We start from the raw sequence: 27,373 nt of genomic DNA, 5'->3' as shown, positions 1-27,373 counted from the left end.
AAACCCCTGACAAGCATCTGACGAACTGTCAAACCGCTCAGGGGTTTGAAAGCTCGCGGCGCTGGGAAACACAGTGGGAACATCAACGGACACAGGGACAGACACAGGTGGCACAGGAAAAATCTGATCGGAAATAGCACGTACCGTTTGCAGAATTTCTTGTATTTGCTGTCCCTGAGCCGTGAGTGCTTGGTCGTGTTTGCCAACGGTAGATCCCTGGGCAGAAAGCGTCGTGCATATCCGCTCTAGCGAGCTGCGGAAATCCATTGTGACTGTCTTCTGTAAGGGTTGGTTATTCTGTCACCCGCACAAGAAGAGACAGTCACAATGTAGATGAAAACTGCTTTTATTAAGAGCAGGCAAAAGTACAATAGGGAAAGTCCAGAAGAAGAGTAGTCAAGGGTCGAAGCCGGGGAATCAGGATAAGGCAAAGGGGCAAATCTACAAATAGAGTGGTCGAGGAAAGCGTAAGTTCGAAGCCGGGTAATCAGAATCAGAATAGTGAGTAATACTAACAGGTAGAATAAACAGGGGAGCTAGGGGAACACTAGAGCTGGCAAAGCGAAGGGGTAACTAAACAATAACCAACACGAGTGAGACGAAAGGGTCGTGATAAATATAGGGGAACAACCGAGCGGTGCAGGTGAAACGAATAACTAGGTGATGGGACGAGTGCAGGTGTATACAATGAAGGGGTGATTGAGACGAGTGCAGGTGTATTCAATACTCTGGCGATTGGGAGCGGGCATGTGAGCCCGAGGGGGGAGATTGGGAACGAGCATGTGAGCTCGAGGAAGCAGAACGAGCGTGTGAGCTCGAGGGAGCAGAACGAGCGTGTGAGCTCGAGGGAGCGGGGCGAACCGAAGGAGCGGGGTTCGTTACAATTTGTTATTATGTTAACAACATGAGTGTTCATGTTTTTGAGACATTACATCAGAAATTAGCATAATTAATTCTGATTCAAAGTAATGACCAGCATCATCCAATCACTGCCAGTCATGTTAAAATATAATTACAACATTATAAATTCTGAATCTATGTACTGATTATCATTGCCAGATGTCTGCCAAATATGTTGAGTGGTCCAAACATCAAACTGAACTTTTGATAGGATGATAGGATTTTAGGAGTGAATGCACATAGCTGCATAGAGAGCTATGATCCCTTGTACCCTATTTAGTGAATGACTTATTTTCATCCTAACTCCAGATAAAGCATTTGAAAGCAACATTTTTCATCTTTTGGATGAACCCATTGATTCTCAATGTGATTATGCACAGTGAATTTAGGATTTCTAAAGATAAAATGCACTAAAGGACACATTAGTGTACTTTGTGTTTAGTAGCATGGCATTTCACGATAAATCATTCAAATGTAAACCCAAGAGACTGTAGTCTTTTACTTAAACAGGTTTCAATGTATAAACGTAATTAGGTTTCTTATGTAGTTTTCGGTTCTCCCAAAGTTTTGTTCTATGACTCAGTTGTCAAAGTTGAACCCTTTACTGACAGTACAGAGTCTCCTGAATTGAGATTAGTCAGTTTAAGTGAATTGAAATGATGTGTTGTGTATAGCAAAGCCAAAATTGTACGTCCACGCATGTGTGTGCAGGGTCGCATGATGATAAAACTAACCTAGCATGAAATTTAGCTAGTTTTAAACACACTGAATCCCCTGTGTCCCCTGTGTCTGTATCCTCCAACATTCTTTACTGTATCCAACAATTCAAATCATGCAACAATTTTATTTAATTGGTATTCATTAATTTTAATGACCAAATACGTAATATTTAGCTGTATCCATCTTTTTGCCCCACAACTATGTTACCACATGATTTTTCTCAGTCAGAGACGCTTCTATGAGGAGTGTCTTCATTTGAATGATCCCGATGTCTATTCTTAAAATCCCAAGATGCTGTGAGGCATGGTGCAAAAGTGAGGCGATCGTCTGTGTTCCGTGACTGCTATCAGGTCCTCGTATAACGTATAACGAGTAAGGGCAGCCGGTGGAGTTTCTGGTGCCCCCCCTAGGGTTAGATGGTGCCCCCCTAGGGAGTTGGTGTCCTATGCAGACTGCGAAATATGTGTATAGGGAGCAGCGGTACTGTTGCAACCCTCTACAATGTGTGTAAATCACTCACATATGTGACTAAAAATGTCGGTGATTAGTCACTGGCTGGTCATTTAACAGATCTCACTAACCAGTGTTTGAGTAGTGTAAGATGCGCGTTGCGCTTCTATTGTTATGTTGTCCAATCTCTAATTTAATTCATAGAAATTGTGAAATACAATTTATGGAATCAACTGCTCACCCATTTCTGAGATCAATATGCAGTAGCAATTTTTATTACATGTCAAAGAAGTTCAGCACTGAGATTCTTTCACTGCATGCTGAAAGTAAGAATTTGGTTTGACCCTTTCCATGTAATAATTGTCCAAAGATGAGATCCACACAATCCATTTGTTATTGAATAATGTCTCTTTTTAATACTCTTTCTGTTCCTTATTGTCAGTTATCAATCAGCACGTACAAGAGTTATTATGCTGTAAAGAAGCCATCTGACCAAAACACTGAAAACTGTCAAACTGTCAAAGTCCCTGCCGCTGGTCTTAAAGAGACAGTACCGTTTTAGCACTTGTATAACATTGTCACGGTAACATGGACATTATAACTGAAATATACCCAAATCAATTGGAATTGAAAGCTTGTGAATCAGAATCAAATTATAAAATTGTGATGTATTGTGAAATATAAAATTATTACACATGTATCGTGATGTATCACAATACGTATCGTATCGTGAGGTGGCTGGCTATACCCAATAGTGGCTACAGCCTATTGTTTAGTGTGAGATGATTAAATATTGTAAAATTAGGGTACTGCAGGAGCACCATGACATACATATTTTCCAATGTAGCTCATGCTTTTATAAAGCCTAATAAGTTTTACTGTTCTTATGTATTCTTTTTTTGACTTTGTTAGCTTCCTGAGATGCAATTCTTTGGAGCTAGCACACTACATGCTAAAATCTCCCGTCACTGGTCTGATCTCCCCACTGGTCAGTTAGACTCCCTACGCTCACAGCTCATCGCCCAGGTCGGCCAGTTTGCCTCAGGGCCCAAGATGGTGCTCACCAGACTCTGTGTTGCTCTGGCCTCCTTGGTCCTTCATATTTTACTAGAAATGTGGCCAACTGCAATCCCAGATCTTCTATGTGCCTTCCAAACAGGAGAGGGTGTGTCCAAGGCTGATGGTCAGTCCCGATGCCTGGCACTTCTAGAACTCCTTGCCGTTCTGCCCGAGGAGCTTCAGATCAGCAGGATCCCAGCATCCCAGCGTTCCCAGCTGAGGACCGCTCTGGCTGTGGAGTGGAACTCTGTCGGCCCACTACTCCAGCAGTTACTGCAAAGCGCAGATGCACCCAGTCAGGTCAGAGAGCGTGTGCTGAGGTGTGTGTCCTCCTGGCTCACATTGGATATTGCTTTGAAAGACAGTGAGGGGTTGTTGCAGGGTTGCTTTTCCCTGCTTAAGGAGTCTGAGCTCTTTGACACAGCTGTGGAGACCATTGTCAGCATCATATCACAACCTGATTGTCAGAGGTGAGATAAACCGCAGCTGAGGTGTCCTATAACAGTGAACAAACGCTACTGAGACAAATAAGTCAAAGCAATACACAATGATCTAAATATATTGCCAACACAGTCTCATGCCAACTTGTAATCATTTGTACGAGATGGCACAAATTGTAGGATATCACAGGAAAAGGTCCAGCCGATCAACAATCAGAATTTTGTTGATACATTTTGTTTGATTCAAACTAGGCATGTGCACGTCGATTAATCGAGTACTTGTTTAGCTTTAAATAATAGTAAAAACACTACTCGAATATTGTAATATGATATTCCTTTGTGCCTTTGCCTGCCATGGGTAACTTGAAACGTCTTCTCTCACCTCAATCTTGCCATTCGTTGTCCCAAAAAGAAAATCTTGCCCTTATTTAAAGTAATTGTATTGTTTCAGAAGACTTGGAAAGTATGTTTCTATGTGTAAGTGCAATGTAATTTTTTCTTTTTTTTTTTTTCTTTAATTTTTTAATCTAGATCCTTTTGTTGATGCATAGAGCTCATTTATTCATAAGAAAATATGTTCAAAAGTTGAAGGTTGAATCTTAATTTGCATACTCAATCTTTGTGTTTTTGTGCATGTGAAGGTTTACAGACAGTCTGATGAAGATGGTTCCTCAAGTTCTGAGTCTTCAGGAGCAACTGAAGAAGGCCATGCAGGATGGAGACATGGAGACGTCTCATGGAATCTGTCGCATTTCTGTAGCTCTGGGAGAAACTCACTGCAGGTTGGACATCATGACTTATATGCATCATTAATCTCTCATTAATAATCACCTTACATGACGTAAGATGTAGCCTGGGTCTAAAAGAAGGCTAATTCATAATTTGTCTGCCTCACATCCTTGACTGTTTGGTGAAACCTTTCTCTTGCTGTCCCTCTGAACTCCCCAGGACTCTTCTGGAGCAGGTTGATCATTGGCAGGGATTTCAGGCTTTGGTGAACATGATTCTGTCCTGCACTGGGATACCTGGACACTATCCTGTGGATGAGACATCCAGCTCACTTACACTCACATTCTGGTACACACTACAAGTGAGAGAAATCAATGCAGATACACTAGATACTGACACTGAACAAACAGTTCCAGTTTCATCACCTACAAAATGGCACAGTGCAAACAAATCAGATTTATGAGTGGTGTGAATAAAGCTAAAGGGTTCATCATGGTCTATTAATTGTATGGCATTAATTGAAATATAAATTAAATTCATTAATCAAATTAAGTGCAATTAATCATATATATACATATTTGCTGAAAAAGTCCCTCAAATAACAATATCTCAATATATAATGATTAAATAAGTATAATGAAAAAATTATACAAATATGTAATCAGATAATTAAAATGCATTACATTATTGTGGCAGACAAGTAAAGCATTGATAAGACGTTACAAAAAGTTGCTTTGAATCCAATATATTGTTTATTTCCAAATGATTGAACATAAGCCTGTCATTGGCCTACACCCACAGCAATCCATTTTGCAATTGAATTTGTCAATCAGTACGAGATAGATTTATTACAAGGGATTTTCTAAGGATGCGTGTCATAATCAGCATATTTATGTCTCTGTGTCAAGTTAAACATAGATTAAAAATGTCTCGAGTTTCAAAAACATAAAAAAATGGCGTTCTGTCCAGCTTATTGAACACAAGAATACGTCGTCAAGCAAACCTGAGTGTGGTTTGTTGCCTATATCCTTGTGCAATCCCACATCCACATACATGGATGTTGTATTTTGGCTTTGCTATATGCAACACATCATTTAAATTCATTTAAAAGGGTCATGAAATGGAGAATCAAATTTTCCTTGATATTTAGACAACTGTACTGTAAAAACGGATTGTAAATTTCAGAACTCAAAACTTTCTCTCCAGTCTAAAAGGAGTGGTGTTGGTGTAGTGGTCTAAGCACCATAAATGGTAATCTGGTAATCAGAAGGATGCTGGTTCGAGCCCCACTGCCACCACCATTGTGTCCTTGAGCAAGGCACTTAACTCCAGGTTGCTCTGGGGGGGATTGTCCCTGTAATAAGGGCACTGTAAGTCGCTTTGGATAAAAGCGTCTGCCAAATGCATAAATGTAAAAGGACCATTATTAGTTGCCACTGTGGTAAAACGTCTCACTTTGAAATCTGTCTGTTTGTGATGTCATGAAAATTGCTCATTTGTATTTATACAGTGGATATAAAAAGACAGCAGGTTTTTGTGCTGTAAAAAATTAAGCAAAGATAAATCATATTAGACTTTTTGCACCTTTAATGTTTACAACCTATGCAATGCCACTGAAAACCAAAGTGACACATTTCAGAGAAAACAATACAAATAAAACTTAGAATAACTTAACTGCATAAGTATGCACTCCCTTTAATAACTGGGTATGTTGCTGTGTTCAGAATCCACCGATCATCAAGCTCATGTGAAATAATACACACATGTCTTCACCTGAAGTGACTCTGATTAACCCCAAATAAATTTCAACTGTTCTTGTAGGATTTTTGTGACATCTTGGTTGCATGCTACTACAAGAGCCATGGGCCACAAAGAGCTATGCAGTCTGGGGCTCCCTAGGGGGGCACCAGAAATTCCACCGGCTGCCCTTACTCACATGTTATACGTTATTCAAGGAAAGCAGAAAGCAGTTGCGTAACACAGATCTTCTTTTGACACTTCGCGTTCATATCACGCGACAACACCTGGTCAGACATTGCTTATATCATGCGAACCCACCCCTGAACTTTGCGTAGGGCATCAATTGATAACAGTGGGCATTTATGTTGAAGTTTTAAGGAGGCTGAGCGTTTCAGACAGAGTGCCAAAAATAGGGTAGAAAATGCATATATTATTAAATTGTGACTGTTTTGGTGCAAAAAACATAATTATCATTAGACCTCAGGGAAGATAATAAAGTTATAAAAAATAGCACCTCATGACCCCTTTCAGTTTAGGACACTATGGGCTGCCAGTAAATGGTTAAACTTTGACAAAACGTGACAAAACAACATGGCGCCGATCACAGCAGAGTTTGTCTTTTGAAGAAACACCAAAAAAAACAGTAACTGGTAAGAAACTTCATAATAATTTTATATTGAAACCTGTAAGATTAGCCTCTAGCTTCATCTGATATATATATATATATATATATATATATATATATATATATATATATATATCGGTATATATATTTAAAAAATGTGAGCATCCTATAGCTTTCATATGAAGCCAAGTGCACTCAATCCAGACTTCCTATCAAAAGATCAGTTTCAGTCTGCAGATGATGTTTGGACCACTCAACATGTTTGGCAGACATGGGACAATGTTAATCAGTACATAGATTCAGAATTTATCATGTATAATTTAATTTGAACATGGTTGACTGGATGAGGCCATTACTTGTATCAGAATTAATTATGCTAATTTCTAACTTGTAAAATGCTTCAGCACTGGCTATCACTTGTTTGTTTGACAGTGCAGAGAGAGAACATTGAGATTATGTTACCAAAGTAATACATAAAAGTCAAATCAAGTCATCATTTTTATTTTTTATTTATGCTTTTCCCAGTAAACATTGTTCCAAAGCAGCTTTACAGAAAATCAGCTGTAATGTCTGTAACATCTCAAATACATCAATAACCAACACTCCTGGAAACATAATAAACAATTTGTTAAAAAAAAATAGTATTATTAAGAATTTCTCAACTTAGTCCCACTGTCCAAATATATATATATATATATATATATATATATATATATATATATATATATATATATATATTTTTTTTTTGCATGTTTATTAGGTTGTACTAGTAATAAATTAAAAAGGGAAATGGAAAATGCACACAGCAGTCACGCTCGGGTCTCAGGAGGATATAGCTGCACATTGCCAAAACAGCTGGAGTTTTGCTTACTGCCCTCTGGTGAAAAATAGTCCAATGGTAGATATATTCCATATTTTGGTTTAAGGACATGCTTAATTGCATTATTTCTTTAATATAATTAATCACACTCTATTAATGATTTTAATCGATAACACTAGAATATACTGTATATGTTTTCAATGTACTATATGGACTATAATTGGTGGATGGTGTGTTGTTAACTATGCACTTGTTTCAGGATGACATTACATCATTGGATGGTGAGCGGCAGACACTCTATCTACAGATCTACAGACCTGTGTACTTCCAGCTGGTGGATGTTCTGCTGCAGAAGGCCTGTTTTCCTAGTGATGAGAACTACACCACATGGTCTGCAGATGACAAAGAGCAGTTCAAAACCTACAGGTTCAACTAGATATTTTGATTGTTTTAAGAAAACGTGATTTGCGCTTGCTTGCCTGTACACAAATCTCGATGCTGGTTGCAAATAGGTGGCTGCAGAGGTGTTCTGAGTTGCTAGGATTTTTTAGGTCCCTGCTTCATTATAAGTCTATGGAATTGTTTGGACCATTTTATTGTCCACCATGTAAAAGTCTGATCGCACACCTCTCCTCAACAATTTTCTCTCAACAGTCATCATTTATTTTTTCAGTTGTCATATGATAATGTGATGAGCATTAATAACAAGTTTAATTGGGTTTCAGGGTTGACATCTCAGATACTCTGATGTATGTGTATGAGCTGCTGGGCCCGGAGCTCCTCAGAAACCTTTATGATAAACTAGGCGTTCTACTGACAGATACAGAACACACGTCCTCATGGCAAGTGAGTCCTAATCTTACACTAGCTTACAAATATAATGTGCATACAATATACTGTAAATGAAATGTATGATAATGAAATCTAATTGAATTGTAAATTTAAGAGTTGCATTTTAAGCCGGGCCTGTAAAATAACATGCATATTTATGTATTTACACACATCGATATGATGCTTACTTTGCAAAGCCATTAAAATAATATGCCTAATTAATTATGTAGTGTCATATACACTCACCTAAAGGATTATTAGGAACACCTGTTCAATTTCTCATTAATGCAATTATCTAATCAACCAATCACATGGCAGTTGCTTCAATGCATTTAGGGGTGTGGTCCTGGTCAAGACAATCTCCTGAACTCCAAACTGAATGTCAGAATGGGAAAGAAAGGTGATTTAAGCAATTTTGAGCGTGGCATGGTTGTTGGTGCCAGACGGGCCGGTCTGAGTATTTCACAATCTACTCAGTTACTGGGATTTTGAATTTGAATTTGGCGTAAACAGAATGAGAACATGGATCCATCATGCCTTGTTACCACTGTGCAGGCTGGTGGTGGTGGTGTAATGGTGTGGGGGATGTTTTCTTGGCACACTTTAGGCCAACTGGGCATCGTTTAAATGCCACGGCCTACATGAGCATTGTTTCTGACAATGTCCATCCCTTTATGGCCACCATGTACCCATCCTCTGATGGCTACTTCCAGCAGGATAAAGCACCATGTCACAAAGCTCGAATCATTTCAAATTGGTTTCTTGAACATGACAATGAGTTCACTGTACTAAAATGGCCCCCACAGTCACCAGATCTCAACCCAATAGAGCATCTTTGGGATGTGGTGAAACGGGAGCTTCGTGCCCTGGATGTGCATCCCACAAATCTCCATCAACTGCAAGATGCTATCCTATCAATATGGGCCAACATTTCTAAAGAATGCTTTCAGCACCTTGTTGAATCAATGCCACGTAGAATTAAAGCAGTTCTGAAGGCGAAAGGGGGTCAAACACAGTATTTGTATGGTGTTCCTAATAATCCTTTAGGTGAGTGTACTTGTACATTACAATTTAAACATGTGGAAAAGACCATAAAACATTTTAGGTTTTTAACTTTAGCTTTGATTGAACTCACTCACTTTAGCTTTGACAAAATCTCTCTCTTATGGAGGATATAGAGGCTCTGCTGTTTGGCTTTCAGTCCATTGCTGAGACAGTAGATGTCAGTTACTCAGATGTCATTCCAGGACTGATTGGTCTGATTCCTCTGATCACAGCCAACAGTATTCAGCTGGCTGAGACCATCATGTTCACCATAGGTATGGTTATTGATTTGTTTAACTGTCTTATGAATGTATTAAGTCTCTGTAAGTCAAGTATTTTCACTCACAAGTATTTTAGCATTTTCTAGTCTTGCAAGCAGTGTTGGGTGTAATGCATTACTAAGTAAATCATAAAGTAAGGGATTACTCTTAATTTTTCAGTAATTTAATTACAGTTACTTCTGATGTAATTGTGTTAAATACTGTATAGTCTATAGAAAAAATCAATACAAAATTTGAATTTAAAATGGAAATTTAACATCTTATGTTAAAATGTATGATTTCTAATTAAATACAGACCCCTTAAATTCTTTGGGCAGTTCATTAATAATTTATTTTATTTTATATGATTTATTTGAAAGAATTAAAAGAGAAATATATGTCTATCCTTGTATTTTTTATCTGGTCGTGGCTGATAAGGGTTTTTGAAAGTAATTAGTAATAATGCAATTACTTTTCATACACAGTAATTATTACAGTAATCTAATTACACTGTAGATGTAATTAGTAGTTAGTAATTAATAATTTTCAGAGTAACTTACCCAAAACTGCATCCAAGTACAGCTAAAGGAATGAGGACATCCTGATTTGGTCAGAAAATTGTTCGCCAATTAAACAAAATCTATGTCAAATCACCAATAAAATGGCCTTATAATGGTCTCTGATGTATTTTTTTAAAGGCTCTTTGGCTGAGTGGTTGGCGGATCATTCTCTCATGTTGGCGAGTGTCCTTCCCGTAGTCTTACAAGCTATGTCCAACACGGATCTGTCAGTGTCTTGTGTCTCAGCTCTAAAAAGAATCTGCCGAGAGTGTCGACATGACCTCCACCCTCACGCCAATGACATCTTGGCCGTCTCACAGGTTTTAAAAGATATTTTATCTAACAGTAACACCACAGTAGTACTTAAAATGTCATTGAGTAATGTAACTCACTGCTGTCTTTTCTACCGCAGGGGGTGCTTGTGAAAGACATCCATAAAGTAAGAGTGTTTGACTAGTTTTGGTAACACTTTATAATAATTATAATAAGAATTTTCATAATTAACAAATAATGTTTCACTATTGCTCATACTTGTTAGGGATTTGAACATACCCCACAGTCCTTAACCTTTGGTGTTTAACTTGTCATACAGTGGCAAGAAAAATGTGTATGTGAATTGGAATTAACTGGTTTTCTGCATTAATTGGTCTTAAAATGTGATCTCAACTTCAAAGTCACAAGTATAGACAAACACAATGTGCTTAAGCTAACAACACACAAAAAATTATAATCTTTTATGTCTTTATTGAACACATCCCATTAAACATTCACAGTGCTGTGGAAAAAGTAAGTGAACCCTTGGATGTAATACCTCCTTTGGCCGCAATAACCTCATCCAAGTGTTTCCTGTATCTGCGGATTAGACCCACACAACGTTCAGAAGGAATTTTGGAACATTCTTCCTTACAGAACTGATTCAGCTCTGCAGTATTATTAGGATGTCTGGTGTGAAAGGCTCGCTTGAGGTAATTTCACAGCATCTCTATTGGGTTAAGGTCTGGGCTCTGACTATGCCACTTTAAAAGGTGGATTTTCTTTTTTTTTTAAGACATTCTGTAGTGGATTTACTTCAATGTATAGGGTCTTTGTCCTGCTGCATCACCCAACGTTTACTGAGCTTCAGATGGTGCACATCCAACCTGACATTATCCTGTAAGTGGTCCAGGTCCCAAAGCCAAATCATGATACTCCCTCCACCGCACTTCAACGTCAGGATAATGTTTTCATGTTGGTTTGCGGTGCCCTTTTTATGCCAGATGTAGTGCTGCGTGTTCTTCACAAACAATTCAACTTTAGTTTCATCAGTCCACAAATTTGTTTTTCCAATAGTGTTGTGGATTGTCATGGTGGCCTTTTGCAAACTTCACGCAGGCAGCTGTGTTATTTGTTGGAAAGCAGCGGCCTGTTTAAAGTTTTCTGTATGGTATTATCTCCATTTATAGACAGTTTGTCTAATGGTGGACAGATCAATATCAAAGCTCTTCCAGATAACCTTGTAACCTTTTATGAAAAGCAACAATTCTTGATCGCTGGTCTTCTGAGATCTCTTTTTGTGAGGCATGGTTCATGTCAGCAGATGCTTCTTGTGAATAGCAAATTCAAAATATTTGAGTGCTTTTTATAAGTCAAGGTAGCTCTAACCCACACCACCAATCTTGTTTCATTAATTGGATGCCAGATTTGCAAACTTCTGACTCTAAGTAGCTTTTGTTGTTATTGTCATTAGCCTAGGGATTCACTTTTTCCAAACTACACTGTGAATGTTGTAATTATGTATTCAGAATGTACTAGAACATCACAATACTTTGTGTTTTATTAGTTAAAACCGATTGTGTTTGTTCATTATTATAACTTAGATGAAAATTAAACCAGATTTAAAGACAAATTTATACATAAATGCAGGTAATTTCAAAGGGTTAACTTTTTCTTGCCACTGTAGGTTCATATATATTGTATTTCAATGTACATGAACTACTAATCTGTATCATTGAATGTAACATTATATAATGTTTGTCAATGAAAATGTAACCTCATTATGTTGGCTTCACAAAAAAAAACATAGACTTACGTGATGTTATGGAATGTTTAAATGAGCCAATGGAGAGTTTTTGAATTTAAACTTCTTTCAAAATCACAAATGTAAACAAACCCACAAAACCCCCCTCCCTCTCATCTCACACATAGCATACAAATCATTAACTGTAACACATTTAACAGACAAATCATAGTTGGACTGACAGTGTCAATGTTTTCTACAGAGCACTCAGTGCATGTGGCTGATGCAAGCGCTGGGTTTCCTGCTGTCAGCTTTGCCCAGTGAAGAGATTCTGGGGAAGCTGCTGTCTCTGGTCACCCCACACATCCAGCAGCTGGAGAAATTGGCTAATGAGCCGGTGAGAAACTCCTGCTGAACTAATGTCAGTTTGTGTTGGATTAAAGCTTAATGGTGATGGGGAACGTGTGGGGAATATCAGTGGTTGATATAGCTACAAGTGTTTGAATGTTGCCCGTGTGTGCTTATTAAAATATGACACTTCAGCATGGAGAGTGTTCCTGTGGGGAATTACAAGAGGACACTTAAATTCTGATGTTTGATGTTTAATTAATGTTTAATAATTACAAATATACAGTATAGCTGTGAAAAAATAATATTTTACAGTACATATATTTTTCAGTTGTTAAGGGATTATAAAGGGCTGCATTAATAACTAATAATTCATTTACAAATGCATTAAAATAATTAATATGAGGCCATAATAGCATGCATAGAAAGGGTGACCTTTATGCAATACCTGCCAAATAGGAAGTCATTTTACCACATATGTTATAAATGCGTAATAACACTTATTCAACATTAGTGAGCAGTGTGAAATGTACCTTAATGTAAAGTGGACAGCTGTGAAGCATTTCACCTGTACATAACATTTCTGTATGGTCATCTTGCTTTATTATGATATAAACTGTGAATGGGCATGTTGCAGTTGACTTCAGATAACTAGGACTAGTTCATTTGGGACATCGCCATTCTTTTTACATAAATGTGACAAGGAAAGTGACAACACAATTTAGTCAAGACATTACAGTAATTAAACAGAAAGTGAACTATGGCAAAATGACACAATCCCTATAGTAACATAAATCATGAATTAGGGCATTTTATGTTTTTGATTAAAAAAAAAAATGTGAATAAGTGTTTTTTTTTGTAATTAAATGTTTTTTATTGATTCTTACAATAAATACAGAAAAGCAAAAACATATATACATAGAATCAACATTTAAATCCCACAACCACCCCTCACAATCCCCAACTCCGCCCTGACCCCCAACAAACATCCCTGTGGTCACACATGAGTATATACACAACAAAAAAGCAAAAAAAAAAAAAAAAATATATATATATATATATATATATATATATATATATATATATATATATATATATATATATATATATATATATATAATCATACACATTTCAAACTATACTACTCTCTCCACCGCCCCACCTGAGAGCCCCCCAAAAACTTCAAATAGCTGCCCCATTTCCCAACAAACAAATCCAAGTTAGCCTATACAATCTAGAGGGGGTCCATAGAGTCTATGTAAAATCTTTAATTGTATAAGGCGAACCCTTGCATTTCTAGATGCAGACTTGACGTTTTTAGAATCCTAGCCCACACTCTTTAGAATCCCATAATCTCTTGATAGAAGTTATAGCTCCATCTCCCAGACCCTGAATTAGCAGGGATTAATACACTGATGCCTCATGACCTTTTCCAAAAGCAGTAATCACCATTCCCAGAGTATCTGCTGCATTAGGGTGGTGTATGCTACTCCCAAAAATAGTACAGCGCAGGTGGCGCAGCTGTTAATACCTATAAAACTGAGATCTGGGAAGCCCAAAATGTTGAACCAAATTTTCAAAAGATCTCAACACTTCAACCTCATATAGGTCACCGAGCGTATTAACCTCCCTCACAATCCACTCTGACCAGTGGAAAGGGGACTTATTAATACATAATTTTGGGTTCTGCCATATGCTCGAGGCAACATTTAAATAAATGTCAGAATTAAACACTGCAATGGTGAAATAGGGCCAAAAACTTCCTGTTCAATACAAAACCAGGGAGGGGCTCTCTCAGGTGGAAGCGACCAATGAGCCAAATGTCTTAGACCGAATGCATAATAAAACTAAATATTGGGTAGGCTTAGCCCACCTTTGTCAATCGGTCTATTTAACTTATTGAAATGTAATCTGGGATGCTTACCATTCCAAATGAAGGTCTTCTCTATGTTATCAAATCACCTGAAATAAGAGAGGGGAACATCTACAGGGAGAAATTGTTGCAGGTAGTTGAATTTTGGAATAAAATTCATTTTAATAACATTAACCTTCCCAATCATAGATAAATGTAATGAGGCCCACCTGCCCACATTACTCGAAAACTTTTTTATTAAGGGGTCAAAATGAACTCTAAATAAATTAGACAAATGTGCTGGGAATAAAATGGCCAAATACTTAATGCCCTGTTTGGGCCACTGGAAGGCGCCGTTACTGGACAGTAGGCTGTCAGAATCAAAGCTTTGGATTTAGACCAATTAACTCTGTATCCTGAGAACTTAGAAAAGGTATTAATAATTATGTGGAGGCAAGTCATATATCTAGCAGGGTCAGAGACGAATAATAAAATATAATCTGCAAAAAGCAAAAGCTTATGTGCCACACTTCCCACCACCATCCCTGGAAAATCATTCTCCTTTCTTATCGCGGCTGCTAATGGTTCCAGGGCAAGACAGAACAATAATGGGGAAAGAGGGCAACCGTGCCAGGTGCCCCTATCCAGAGTAAATGAATCCATTTGTTTGTACCGCCACTTCTGGGTGTCTATAAAGTAACTTAATCCATCCAATAAACATACTCCCAAACCCGTACATTTCCAAAATCTTAAAAAGATAGTCCCATTCTGCCATATCAAAAGCCTTTTCGGTGTCAAGTGAGATGGCAGTGACCGGAGTCTGATCATTTGCCACTGACCAAATGATATTGATAAAACGCCTAATGTTATCAGAAAAACGTTACCATTCATAAATTTACTTAATCGATTAGCCAAAATTTTTGACATTTTTTAAGGTCTAGCTGGATCAGGGAAATTGTATGGTAACTGTTACACTTGCTTGGATCTTTGTCCTTTTTTAAGAATCAGACTGATCCGAGCTTGTGTCATTGTTGGCAGAGGCTTTCCATTCTTTAATGATTCCATAAAAACTTCTAGCAAAAGTGGAGCCAATTCTGTAGCATAAGATTTAAAAAACCTGTAGGCAAGGCCTTAATTACCTCGCCAAGCTCCTGCAAGGTTATTGTTTTGCTCAGTTGTCAGTTTAGGGAGTTCTAATGGTTCCACAAATTTTCTAATATCTTCATCAGTAAACAAAGACGTGGAACCATAGAGATCAAGATACAACCCTTTAAAGGCATTATTAATATCGATGGCCGAGGTGAAAATTTCTCAACCAGCATATTTCACTGAGGGAACGGTAGAAAAAGACTCTCTCTGCCTTATATATCTAGCCAAAAGTGTCTCTGCTTTATCCCCTGTCTCAAAGTATGACTATCTTGCCCTGAATATCCAAAACACCTCCTTCTGCAACAAAATAGTATTATATCTGTATTTCAATTAAGTAAATTCTCTGAGGCCATCAGATGACATTCGGCACTTTTAATATTCCGTTCCAACTCCACAAGTTCTCGTGATTTGGATTTTTTGGTAAATGAGGCATACTGTATGATCCGACCCCTAAGAACTGCCTTAAGTGCCTCCCAAGCCACACCCACAGAGGATACTGAGAACCAGTCGGTCTCCATATAAGCACTGATTTTAGACTTTAGCATTTGTTGGAATTCAGGATTTTGCAAAAGGGATACATTAAAGCACCAGCTAGAATAAGTGTCTTTATAAAGCTTTAATAACATGTAAGTTGAAATGCATACTACTTATCAAATATTGGAAAAGTTGCCCTTTTATGCTTGTTGCTATAACTTAAACATAACATAATATATAATGCATTTGTAAATTACTGAATGAACCCCTTTATAAAAATGAATATAACGTGTGACCAATAGTTCTATCAGCCTTATAAAAACACTTTCTGTGTCATCATTTACTCACCCTCATATTGTTACAAATCCATTTTGTTATTTATATTTTACCGTGAAATACAAAAATAAATGTATGGCAGAATGTCTGAGCTGAAGGTGTTTGGTGATACATTCACATGAAATGATCCTTACAATGAAAGTGAACAGTGATTTATTCTATTAAGCTCCAAAAATGGCTAAAAAACAAAACAAAAGCATCATAAAAGGTGTTCAAACAACTTGTACGGTATATGCAAGTCTTCTGAAGCCATACACTATCTTTGTTTGAGGAACAGACTAACATTTAAGGCATTGTGGCAGCGGGGGCATGGTCAAGCGCCCGTCCGGGAGAGAAAAGCGGTAAGGGCGCTTACACCTGAGCTAAATTATGTCTAACACCTGTGTCTAATTGCAGTAGCATGAGGAGAGCGGCATAAATAGTAGCAGCAAGAGAGCCTCGAGAGAGAGAGAACCTGACACCACGAGCAAGAAACGTGTGATGTCATTTGTTATAATTGTTAATTCATATTAAAAGTCTCCTGTCCCTTCCTTACTGGAAAGTTCCACATTGGTGCCAAAACCCAGGAATAATAGGAAAAAGGAATTTTTTCCAAGCTATGGAGAAGAGTCGCCCCATAGAGTCCTCCCAGCTAGCGGAAGTCCTCCAGTCCCTCGCCACACTCCATCAGAGCCACCAACAAACCCTGCTTGAGCTCCGGCAGGACCAGGATCATCGGTTCTTCGAGATCATGCGGGCTCAAGCAGAGGACCGGCTCGCCATCCGGAGCCTCCTCAACCAGGAGGCCGCTCCAGCCGCAGCCGCGACCCCGGACACCCGCGCCACACTGCCCCGCCCGCGTTACAGAAGATGGGGCCAGCAGATGATCCAGAGGCGTTCCTTGATTTGTTCGAATGTATGGCGGAAATTTGGGGTTGGCCGCAAGACCAGTGGGCAGCCCGCCTAGTCCCTCTCTTGTCCGGAGAAGCACAACTCGCGGCACAACAACTGCCGGCAACAAGCCTCCTGGCCTATGCAGACCTGAGGAAAGCCATCCTGCAATGGGTTGGTCGGAGCCCGGAAGAAAATCGCCAGCTCTTCCGGGCTATGAAACTGGATAAGTCCGACCGCCCGTTTGCGTTCGCCCAGCGGCTCCGTGATGCCTGTCGGAGGTGGCTGCTTGCGGGGGACCGCGACGTCGAGGGACTTGTCGATCAGTTGGTACTGGAGCAGTTTGTTCAGCGCTTGCCCAGGAGAACGGCGGAGTGGGTCCAGTGCCACTGCCCGGCGTCACTGGAGGAGGCCGTTCGTCTTGCGGAGGACCACATGGTGGCGATTCCGAGAGCGGATGAGCTCTCTCTCTCTCTCCCCCCTTCCCCTGTGTCTTCCCCTGTTTTTCCCCCTCCCCTGTGCCCTCTCGCTCTGCTCTCTCCCCAGGGCCCGTTCCTGCCCCACCCAGGCATGGAGGATTCCCGAGATCAACTTCCCGGCCGTGGGAGAACCCGCCTTCCCCTTCTCCGTCCTTTAGCCGCTCTCCTCCTCAGGTGGGGGCGCCCGCCAGCACGGGTGCGGCCGTGGCGCCTGGGCCGGCCTGCTGGAGGTGCGGAGACCCTTCCGGGATCAGTGTCCACTGATGGAGGTGGGGACGGTGGTGCGGGTCTCCGATGTCCCGCAGGCTGCCCCCGATCGGGCTGGAGCGTACCGGATTCCAGTAAGGATCCAGGGGGGTACATACCAAGCATTGTTGGATACAGGCTGTAACCAGACCACCATCCACCAACGCTTGGTTCAACCCGGGGCTTTGGGCTCAGCTAAACGGGTGAGGGTGAGGTGTGTGCATGGGGATGTTCACAAGTATCCCATGGTGACTTTGGCGATCAAATTCCGGGGAGAAAAACATAGTGTGGAGGCAGCGGTTAGTTCCCGCCTCACCCATCCGCTAATCTTGGGTACTGATTGGCCGAATTTTTGTAATTTATTAGAGGGAGTTTGTGCGGATGGTTCCTGCATGAAAGTGAAGAGATGTGTGATGTGTGACGCTTTGGCGGGGGAGGCGGAGCCGGGGCCGTCCTCGGCTGCTCCGAATGACGAGGGAAGGGGCGAGGCTGTCGCCCCTCCTCTCAGGGAATTCCCGGAGGGGGACTTCCCCTTGGAGCAGTCGCGGGATGAAACCCTTAAGCACGCTTTTGACCAAGTGAGAGTAATCGATGGTCAACAACTCCGGCTGGGCGTTGCCGTTTCATATCCATATTTTTCAGTTATTAAAGATCGGTTGTACAGAGTGACGCAGGACGCTCAAACAAAGGAGGAGGTGACACAATTGTTGATTCCTCGGAGCCGCCGGGAAATGGTTTTCCAGGCGGCTCACTATAATCCTATGGCCGGTCACCTAGGGGAAAGGAAGACACTTCTCCGTCTAATAGCCCGTTTCTATTGGCCGGGCATTGGCAGCGACGTCCGCAGGTGGTGTGCGGCGTGCCGCGAATGTCAGCTGGTAAACCCACCGGCCACCCCAAAAGCACCTTTGCGCCCCCTTCCATTGATCGAGGTTCCCTTCGAGAGAATTGGAATGGACCTCGTCGGGCCATTAGAACGGACGGCACGCGGACATCGCTTTGTGTTAGTCCTGGTGGATTACGCAACGCGATATCCGGAAGCAGTGCCTTTGAGCAACATCTCAGCACGTAGTGTTGCCGGGGCACTCTTAAAGATAATCTTCCGAAAGAAATCCTCACCGACCAAGGCACTACTTTTATGTCACGAACACTTCGCGAACTTTACGAACTCTTGGGCATTAAGTCGATTCGCACTAGCGTGTACCATCCTCAGCCAGATGGACTGGTGGAACGATTTAATAAAACGCTCAAAAATATGATTCGTAAATTCGTACATGAAGACGCTAGGAATTGGGATAAGTGGCTGGACCCACTGTTATTCGCAGTACGAGTGGTCCCGCAAGCCTCCACAGGGTTTTCTCCATTTGAGCTGCTGTACGGGCAACGCCCACACGGGGTCCTCGACGTCATCCGTGAAGCTTGGGAGGAAGGACCTTCTAGTAGTAAAAATGAAATTCAATACGTTCTTGATCTTCGAGCAAAGCTCCACACACTGGGGCAATTAACACAGGAGAATTTGCTCCAGGCTCAAGAACGCCAACGCCGGCTGTATGACAGTGGTGCTCAGCTACGGGAATTTGTCCTTGTATTACTCCCAACATCGAGCTCGAAATTACTCGCCAAGTGGCAAGGACCCTTTGAGGTCACACGACGAGTAGGGGATCTCGATTATGAGGTTAAACGTACCGATAGAGGGGGCGCGCGTCAAATATATCACCTCAACCTCCTGAAATTGTGGAGAGAAGAGGCTCTGTGACGATGGCAACGGTAGTTCCGGAGAGGGCGGAGCTCGGACCTGAGGTAAACAAAGCCTGCAATCCTAACACCCCGGTTCCTTGTGGAGACCACCTCTCGCCGCACCAACTCGCAGAGGTTTCCGAACTACAAAAGGAGTTTGCAGACGTGTTTTCTCCTCTACCGGGCCGCAAAAACGTCATACAACACCACATCGAGACCGAGCCGGGTGTGGTGGTACGTTGCCGCCCCTATTGCTTGCCCGAACATAAAAAGAAAGTAGTTCGGGAAGAATTGGATGCGATGCTTGAGATGGGAGTAATAGAAGAATCCCACAGCGATTGGTCCAGCCCGATCGTCCTTGTTCCCAAGAGCGACAGGTCTGTACGTTTCTGTGTGGATTATAGAAAAGTCAACGCGGTGTCTAAATTTGACGCGTACCCAATGCCCCGTGTTGATGAACTGCTCGATCGGTTAGGTACTGCTCGGTTTTATTCGACCTTGGATCTAACGAAGGGTTATTGGCAGATCCCCTTGACACCAATATCCCGTGAAAAAAACGGCCTTCACCACGCCGTTTGGATTACACCAATTCGTGACGCTTCCTTTCGGTTTGTTCGGGCACCAGCCACGCTTCAGCGCCTCATGGATAGGATCCTCAGACCGCACACTGCTTACGCCGCTGCCTACCTAGACGATATCATCATTTATAGCAATGATTGGCAGCGCACATGCAACATCTGAGGGCCGTCCTGAGATCGCGGGCGGCGGGCGGGCTCACGGCAAACCCGAAAAAGTGCGCGGTTGGGCGTGTGGAGGTACGGTATCTGGGGTTCCACTTGGGTCATGGCCAGGTGCGTCCCCAAATTGACAAGACCGCGGCGATTGCGACTTGCCCTAGACCCAAGACCAAAAAGGGAGTGAGGCAGTTCCTGGGGCTGGCTGGCTATTACAGAAGATTTGTGCCTAATTATTCGGATGTCACCAGCCCGCTGACTGACCTCACTAAAAAGGGGGCTCCAGATCCGGTCCAATGGTCGGAGCAGTGCCAACAGGCGTTTACACAGATTAAAGCTGCACTTTGTGGGGGGCCGCTTTTGCACGCACCTGACTTCTCTCTCCCTTTTGCTTTGCAGACCGTCGCTTCAGACAGAGGGCTGGGGGCCGTACTCTCGCAGGTGGTGGAGGGAGAGGAGCGCCCGGTGCTGTACATTAGCCGAAAGCTCTCCTTGAGGGAGAGTAAGTACAGCACCGTAGAGAAGGAGTGTCTGGCCATCAAGTGGGCGGTCCTCACCCTCCGATACTACCTGCTGGGGCGGGCCTTCACCCTATGCTCGGATCATGCCCCACTGCAGTGGCTCCACCGCTTGAAAGATACTAACGCCCGGATTACCCGTTGGTATCTGGCCCTCCAGCCTTTTAAGTTCAAGGTGGTCCACAGACCGGGGGTGCAGATGGTTGCCGCTGACTTCCTCTCCAGAAATGGGGGGAGTGGTAGGCAGGCCGGATGACGCCCCGGCCTGAGTCGGGGGTATGTGGGGGCATGGTCAAGCGCCCGTCCGGGAGAGAAAAGCGGTAAGGGTGCTTACACCTGAGCTAAATTATGTCTAACACCTGTGTCTAATTGCAGTAGCATGAGGAGAGTGGCATAAATAGCAGCAGCAAGAGAGCCTCGAGAGAGAGAACCTGACACCACGAGCAAGAAACGTGTGATGTCATTTGTTATAATTGTTAATTCATATTAAAAGGAAAAACTTTACCTTTGACGCCGTTTCCTGTCCCTTCCTTACTGGAAAGTTCCACAGGCATTTTTCATGTAAAATGTTGCCCTACAATATACCTTTCAAATGTATTTTGCGCTTATGTGTATTCAGTCTATGATTGGTTTCAGGACTTTTGAGGAATAATGGGATTTGGCATCAGAATTATCATCTTTGGGATACTATTATGAACAGCTTGCAACTAACGTTAAAAGTTATCTTTTTGACAGTGCTTTTGCTCTCTCTCTCTCTCTCTCTCTCTCTCTTTGAATCAGCCCAGCTCGGCAAATAAGCTTCATATTGTCCACATCCTTGGCCTGCTGTCCAATCTCTTCTCCACTTTTGACCTAAATAAACAAAGTGAAAGATTGGAAGTCCTGAGACATGGCCTAACACAGCCACAAAACAACCCGGTACAACAACCTGTGGCATAAATTATAATCAACTGTTGCTCTTTAGTGACAGTATGATGTGAACAGGTTACAAGAGTGTTTCCTTGCAGTGACTGTTGTTTAATAGCAGTTTTGGGCATCTCTCAGGTGGTGGCTGTCCTACAGCAAGCCTTCCCTCTGATCCAGACTATTCTCAACAAGTGGCTGAATGAAGCAGAAGTTGTAGAGGTCAGTGTTTGTGAATGTGTTTGTGTGAGTATATGAGAGATTCGTATGTTCACTTGCTTCTCCTCAGGCAGTGTGTGCTCTATTTGAGAAATCACTGAAGACCCTTATCCATGACTTTGCGCCCCTGGTCACACAACTCTGTGAGCTCATTGGTCAGATGTTCAGCGCTTACCCACAGGCCTCTGCTTTAGACCTCACACGACAGGTACGATGAGTAAAGACATTGTTTACTGTTCATAATGTACTAATATTACTGTCCTCAAACTTATTTCCAAAATATAAACTTGCTTTCCATGTTTTTCACTTTTCCCTCTAGTTAGTTCACATATTTGGCTGTGAGAAAGATCTTTTTTCACCAATAGCTGCCCTGTTGAAATTGATTACCAACATCACCATGTCAATATTTCAGCTTGGTAAGAGAAGAGAATGATCTATTGTTTTTCAAGATCTGTAAAATTCTCACAAATTACTCGCCCTCATTTTGTTCCAAACCTATATGACTTTCTTCTGTGGATCACAAAAGAAGATGCTAGGGATCTTCAGCTCAGCTACCATTCACTTTCATGGGATCTTTTTTCCATTCAATGAAAGTAAATGGTGACTGAGGCTATTATTCTACCTAACGTCTCCTTTTGTGTTCTACAGATGAAAGCAAGAGAGAAAATTATGACACATTTTTCAAAGCATCTTGCAGTCTTAAAATTATTTGCACAAGTTGACAAATTTTGCTCTCTAACTATAGCGCCTATATATACTCTATACCACTATTCACTAATGAGCACAACATTATGACCACCTGCCTAATATGCTGTTGGTCCTGCACGTGCTGCCAAAACAGTGCCGACCCGTTGGGGCATTGACTCTACAAGACCCTAGAAGGTGTCCTGTGGTATCTGGTACCAAGTCATTAGCAGCAGATCCTTCAAGTCCTGTAAGGAGCGAGGTGGAGCTGCCGTGGATCAGGCATGTTGGTCCAGCAAATCACACAGATGCTTAATCAGATTGAGATCTGGGGAATTTGAAGGCCAGGGCAACACCTTGAAATCTTCATCATGTTTCTCAAACCATTCCCAAACAATGTGTGCAGTGTGGCAGGGCACATTATCCTTCTGAAAGAGGCAACTGTCATCAGGGAATACCATTGCCATGTAGGGGTGTACCTGGTCTGGAATGATGTTTAGGTAGGTGGCACATGTCACATTGATGTCCACATGAATGCCGGACCCAGGGTTTCCCAGCAGAACATTGCCCAGAGCATCACACTCCCTCCACCGGCTTGTCGTCTTTCCATAGTGCACCCTGATGTCATCACTTCCCCAGGTAAACGCACACACTTACACGGCCGTCCACGTGTTTTAAATGAAAACGGACTCATCGGACAAGGCGACCTTCTTCCACTGCTTCAAGGTCCAGTTCCGATGCTCGCATGCCCATTGTAGGTGGTTTTGATGGTGGTTTTGATCTACTGTGCCACAGTAGACCTTCTGTCAGTTTGGACCAGATGGGATACCCTTTGTTGCCCTTGTGCATCGAAGAGCATTGGGCGCCCAACACCCTGTCGCCAGTTTGTGGTTTGTCCCTCATCGTACCACTGTCAGTAGGTACTCACCAATACTGACTTGGAACATCCCATAAGCCTTGCCGTTTCAGAGATGCTGTGACTGTCATCTAGCCATAACAATTTGGCTCTTTTTCAAAGTCACTCAGGTCTTTACTCCGGCTCATTTCTCCTGCATTCAACACGTTGACCATGAGAACTGATTGTTTGCTTGAGATCTAATCTGCCATCTAATAATCAAAATGATTCGCTTCACCTGTGAGTGGTTGTAATGTTTTGGCTCGTTGGTGTATTACATGTTTATAGTGATATAACAGTATGGAAATGTTGTCATAGGCTGCAGGGATCATCCAGATGTGGTGGAGTCATTTATGCAGCTTCATGCTCAGGTCTGTGCTTTTTTAGGTGTACATATTTTGGGTTTAGTTTAGCTCTTAAACTCTTAAATTTAGCTGTAACAATTTAATCTGCTTGCATCACCTTTCACCAGTCTGCATATTTACATATACTATGAATTTATCATTGTTTAAACTGACCTTTTAAAAAAAAAAAAAAAATGACAGAGTAAAGAGACATCCCATGTTTCTTATTTGGGGCTGTATAATATTTTCTTTGATGTCTTTTCAGGTTTTGCGTAGAAAGCGTGACCTTTATATTTCAGACAGTCTTGATATCAAAGCTGTTTTCTACTGTGGTGAGAATTACAATAGCACACATCTGAATAACACATTTTCACTGAATAACACCTTTTCACTTAATCACTCTGTCCTTGCAGGAATATTGTCATTCAAATTCCCTGAGACTCCGACACTTAAGGCGACCTGCCTGCTATTTGTAAGTTCAGTTCTAGGAGAACACATAGAAACTCTTCCAAAAAATTAAGTTCATCTGTATAGAGACAGCTGGAGTGGAAGACAGCCCAGATAGTAGGGCACCTCCTGGAGTAAACTGTTTATAAACTATATGTACTTTTATTATTAGTAATATTACTTCACGCTGCACCACAGACAAATGTTGCATTATTGCCAAACAACTGGTGGAGTTTTCGATAATAAGAAGAAAAAGCTTCTGTTACTCATTTATCTCTTGATGTTTCTGCACAGACGGAGTTGATCTCTCATTGTGAAGATATTCCTGCTGTAAGGGAAGTGCTACAGGAGGACGGAAAGTTGCTCCTTCAAACCCTACTGGAGGTCAGAAACCATCGACCAGAACTTGGATTTAAAGGGATAGTTCCCAAAAAATATAAAAATATGTCATCATTTACTCACCCTCAAGTTGTTCATTCCAAACCCATATATGATATGACATGATAATATGTTTCTTCAGTGGAACACAAAAGGAGATGGCTGAATGTCTCAGTCACCATTCACTTTAATAATATAGGGGGGAAAGATGCCATGAAAGTGAATGGTGACTGAGACTGTCATTCTAACATTTTCTTTAGTTTTCCACGTAATAAAGAAATGAGGGTATGTACTGTAAATGATAACAGAACATACAGTAAAAAGAGATATTTTAAAGAGTGTTGTGATCCCTGATTTGATAAAAACGCACCCAAAAGCACAAGGGAGAAATAAACCAAAATTTTAAGTATTTTACAATGAAAATCTTGACTTCCATCATAGTTCTCCTTTGTTCATTCATGAGAACAGAAATCTTATTGTGTTCACACAAGAACTTGCTCTTCTTTTACAGTGGCAGAAGTCAACATTTCACTGTAAAATTACATTTTGGTTTGTTTTACACCAAAACCTATCATATACCTTCAGAAAACATGGACTATGGTGTACAAGCTGCATGAACTACTTTTTGTGATACTTTTGGGTGCTTTTTAAGCTTGAAAATGAGTCACTGTCAACTGCCATTGTATGAAAATCAGAGGTTGCAACATCTTTTAAATGTCTACTTGTGTTTTGCAGAAGCACGGTTTGGAATGACATGAGGATAATTCAATTATGACAGAATTTTTATTTTGTTGTGAACTGTTCTTTTAATATCTTATTCCAGTGTTGAACAAACACCCACGTTGGAAAAATGCTTGGAAGTGTTTTGCCAAAATGAACCTTTCACAAATATGTATCCATACAATACTGGATAATGTACGTCAACTACATAAGGAGCAATTTAATACTCAAATGCAGGCAATCGGGGGTCAGTCTCCATGCAGTCTGGCTGAGGATTTTGCAGAGGTCTTGTTCTCAGTGAGTCGTCACTGTCCCAACGTGCTGACTCTGTGGCTCAGAGAGGTACTGCTGCCCCCCGGCTTCCCCAGCTCACATCTCACCACAGAGAACAAAGAACACTTCTGCCAACAGATCCTCAGGTAGGAGATGCTGATAAATACATACATGTATTACAAATGCACTGAAACTTACATAACACCAAATCCAATCACTTTGCTTCATCTGTCTGCACAGGGAGCAAGTGAGCAAGCGACAAATGAAGGACATTGTGAAGGAGTTTGCTCTCTCAAGTCGGGGACTGCAAGGGACTGAGTATGCAGCAAGTTATTAAACAGACTCAACACACAAGACCCAGAATAGATCTTCAGTTGTCCTTGTTTTAGTATTCAGGGGTCAAGAGTTACACTAATGGCTTGTTAAACCAAAAGTGCACTGTTTTGAATACAATCAAGCCATAATGTTAACATGTTATGATTGAAAAAGCAACATGTAAATGCAATAATTTAATTTGGATTTTGTTGTGTCACATCTTCTGCAAACACCAAAGCAGGCAATGATTTAATTGCAATATATATATATATAAGTATGACTTACTATCTTCTGCAGAACACAAAGACTTTTAGAAGAATATTTCAGCTCCGTAGTTCCATACAATGCAAGTGAATGGTGACCAGAAATTTGCATCTTCAGAAATTGTTTAAAGGCAGCATAAAAGTAATCCATATGACTCCAGTGGTTAAATCCATGTCTTCAGAAGTGATATAAGTGTGGGTGAGAAACAAAGAAATATTAATGTTTTTTTTAACTATAAATTCTCCTCTCTGCCCAGTTGGTACCGATATGCATGAAGAATGCAAATAGCCAAAAATCAAAACAAGAAGAAAGTGAAAGTGGAGATTTTTGGTAAAAAAATTACTTAAATATTGATCTGTTTCTCATCCACACCTATCATATAACATCAGAAGACATGGATTAAACCACTGGAGTCTTTTATGTGACCTTTATATGAATTTGGAGCTTGAAAGTTCTGGTCACCATTCACGTGCATTGTATGGACCTACAGAGCTGACATATTCTTCTAAAAATATTTGTTTGTGTTCTGCAGAAGAAAGTAAGTCATACACATCTGGGATTACATGAGGGTAAATAATGAGAGGATTTTTGGATTTTTGGGTGAAATGTACCTTTAATGCAATAAAAAATATAATAATTTAACTACTATATACAACAGCCTCTGAAAAAGTTGCCAATGTGGAATATGAGCTTTTCATTCATACATTTTTTGCACTGAATCTGACCAGAATGGATTTAACTGGTAAACGTACGATTACACTCTTATTGGTGAAAGCATAATAGTATTGTTCAGTACTAGCCAAAATATTTAATAAATGAACATTTAAGGGGCAATGTTTTTTTATTTATTGTTTGATTAATGATCAAATTCACGTTTTGCAGGCAGAGATTCTGTGTGAGCTTGCAGATTTTAATTTCGAATAATTCTCATATTCAAATACTGTATTGCTAGACTAAACCAAGAGTAATCATTATACTGTACAGGAAATACATCCTTTTAAGCTACTCTTATAA

The 27,373-nt window shown here is 41.0% G+C and overlaps 1 protein-coding gene across 2 annotated transcripts in view; it reads left to right on the top strand.

Moving 5' to 3' along the window:
* The window catches only part of ipo13a (importin 13a), a 34,300-nt gene extending 7,882 nt beyond the window's left edge, over positions 1-26,418 (top strand). Inside the window, exons 3-21 of one of the 2 annotated variants that reach the window (XM_052134022.1) lie at positions 2,983-3,599; positions 4,211-4,351; positions 4,518-4,659; positions 7,743-7,909; positions 8,209-8,329; positions 9,486-9,633; positions 10,317-10,498; positions 10,591-10,617; positions 12,437-12,571; positions 21,698-21,835; positions 21,962-22,042; positions 22,110-22,247; positions 22,359-22,455; positions 23,937-23,989; positions 24,228-24,294; positions 24,376-24,434; positions 24,704-24,793; positions 25,745-25,926; positions 26,021-26,415. In XM_052134022.1, the coding sequence (XP_051989982.1) occupies positions 2,983-3,599; positions 4,211-4,351; positions 4,518-4,659; positions 7,743-7,909; positions 8,209-8,329; positions 9,486-9,633; positions 10,317-10,498; positions 10,591-10,617; positions 12,437-12,571; positions 21,698-21,835; positions 21,962-22,042; positions 22,110-22,247; positions 22,359-22,455; positions 23,937-23,989; positions 24,228-24,294; positions 24,376-24,434; positions 24,704-24,793; positions 25,745-25,926; positions 26,021-26,117 (2,682 nt within the window). In that variant the 3' untranslated portion in view covers positions 26,118-26,415. Of the gene's footprint in view, positions 1-2,982; positions 3,600-4,210; positions 4,352-4,517; positions 4,660-7,742; positions 7,910-8,208; positions 8,330-9,485; positions 9,634-10,316; positions 10,499-10,590; positions 10,618-12,436; positions 12,572-21,697; positions 21,836-21,961; positions 22,043-22,109; positions 22,248-22,358; positions 22,456-23,936; positions 23,990-24,227; positions 24,435-24,703; positions 24,794-25,744; positions 25,927-26,020 lie in introns of both variants that reach the window. The other variant, XM_052134021.1, reaches the window with a different exon arrangement.
* Positions 26,419-27,373: the final 955 nt, after the last annotated feature.

This window comes from Xyrauchen texanus, chromosome 9 (genome assembly GCF_025860055.1).
Source record: "Xyrauchen texanus isolate HMW12.3.18 chromosome 9, RBS_HiC_50CHRs, whole genome shotgun sequence".
NCBI lineage: Eukaryota > Metazoa > Chordata > Actinopteri > Cypriniformes > Catostomidae > Xyrauchen > Xyrauchen texanus.
This window is presented reverse-complemented; position numbering and strand designations above follow the sequence as displayed.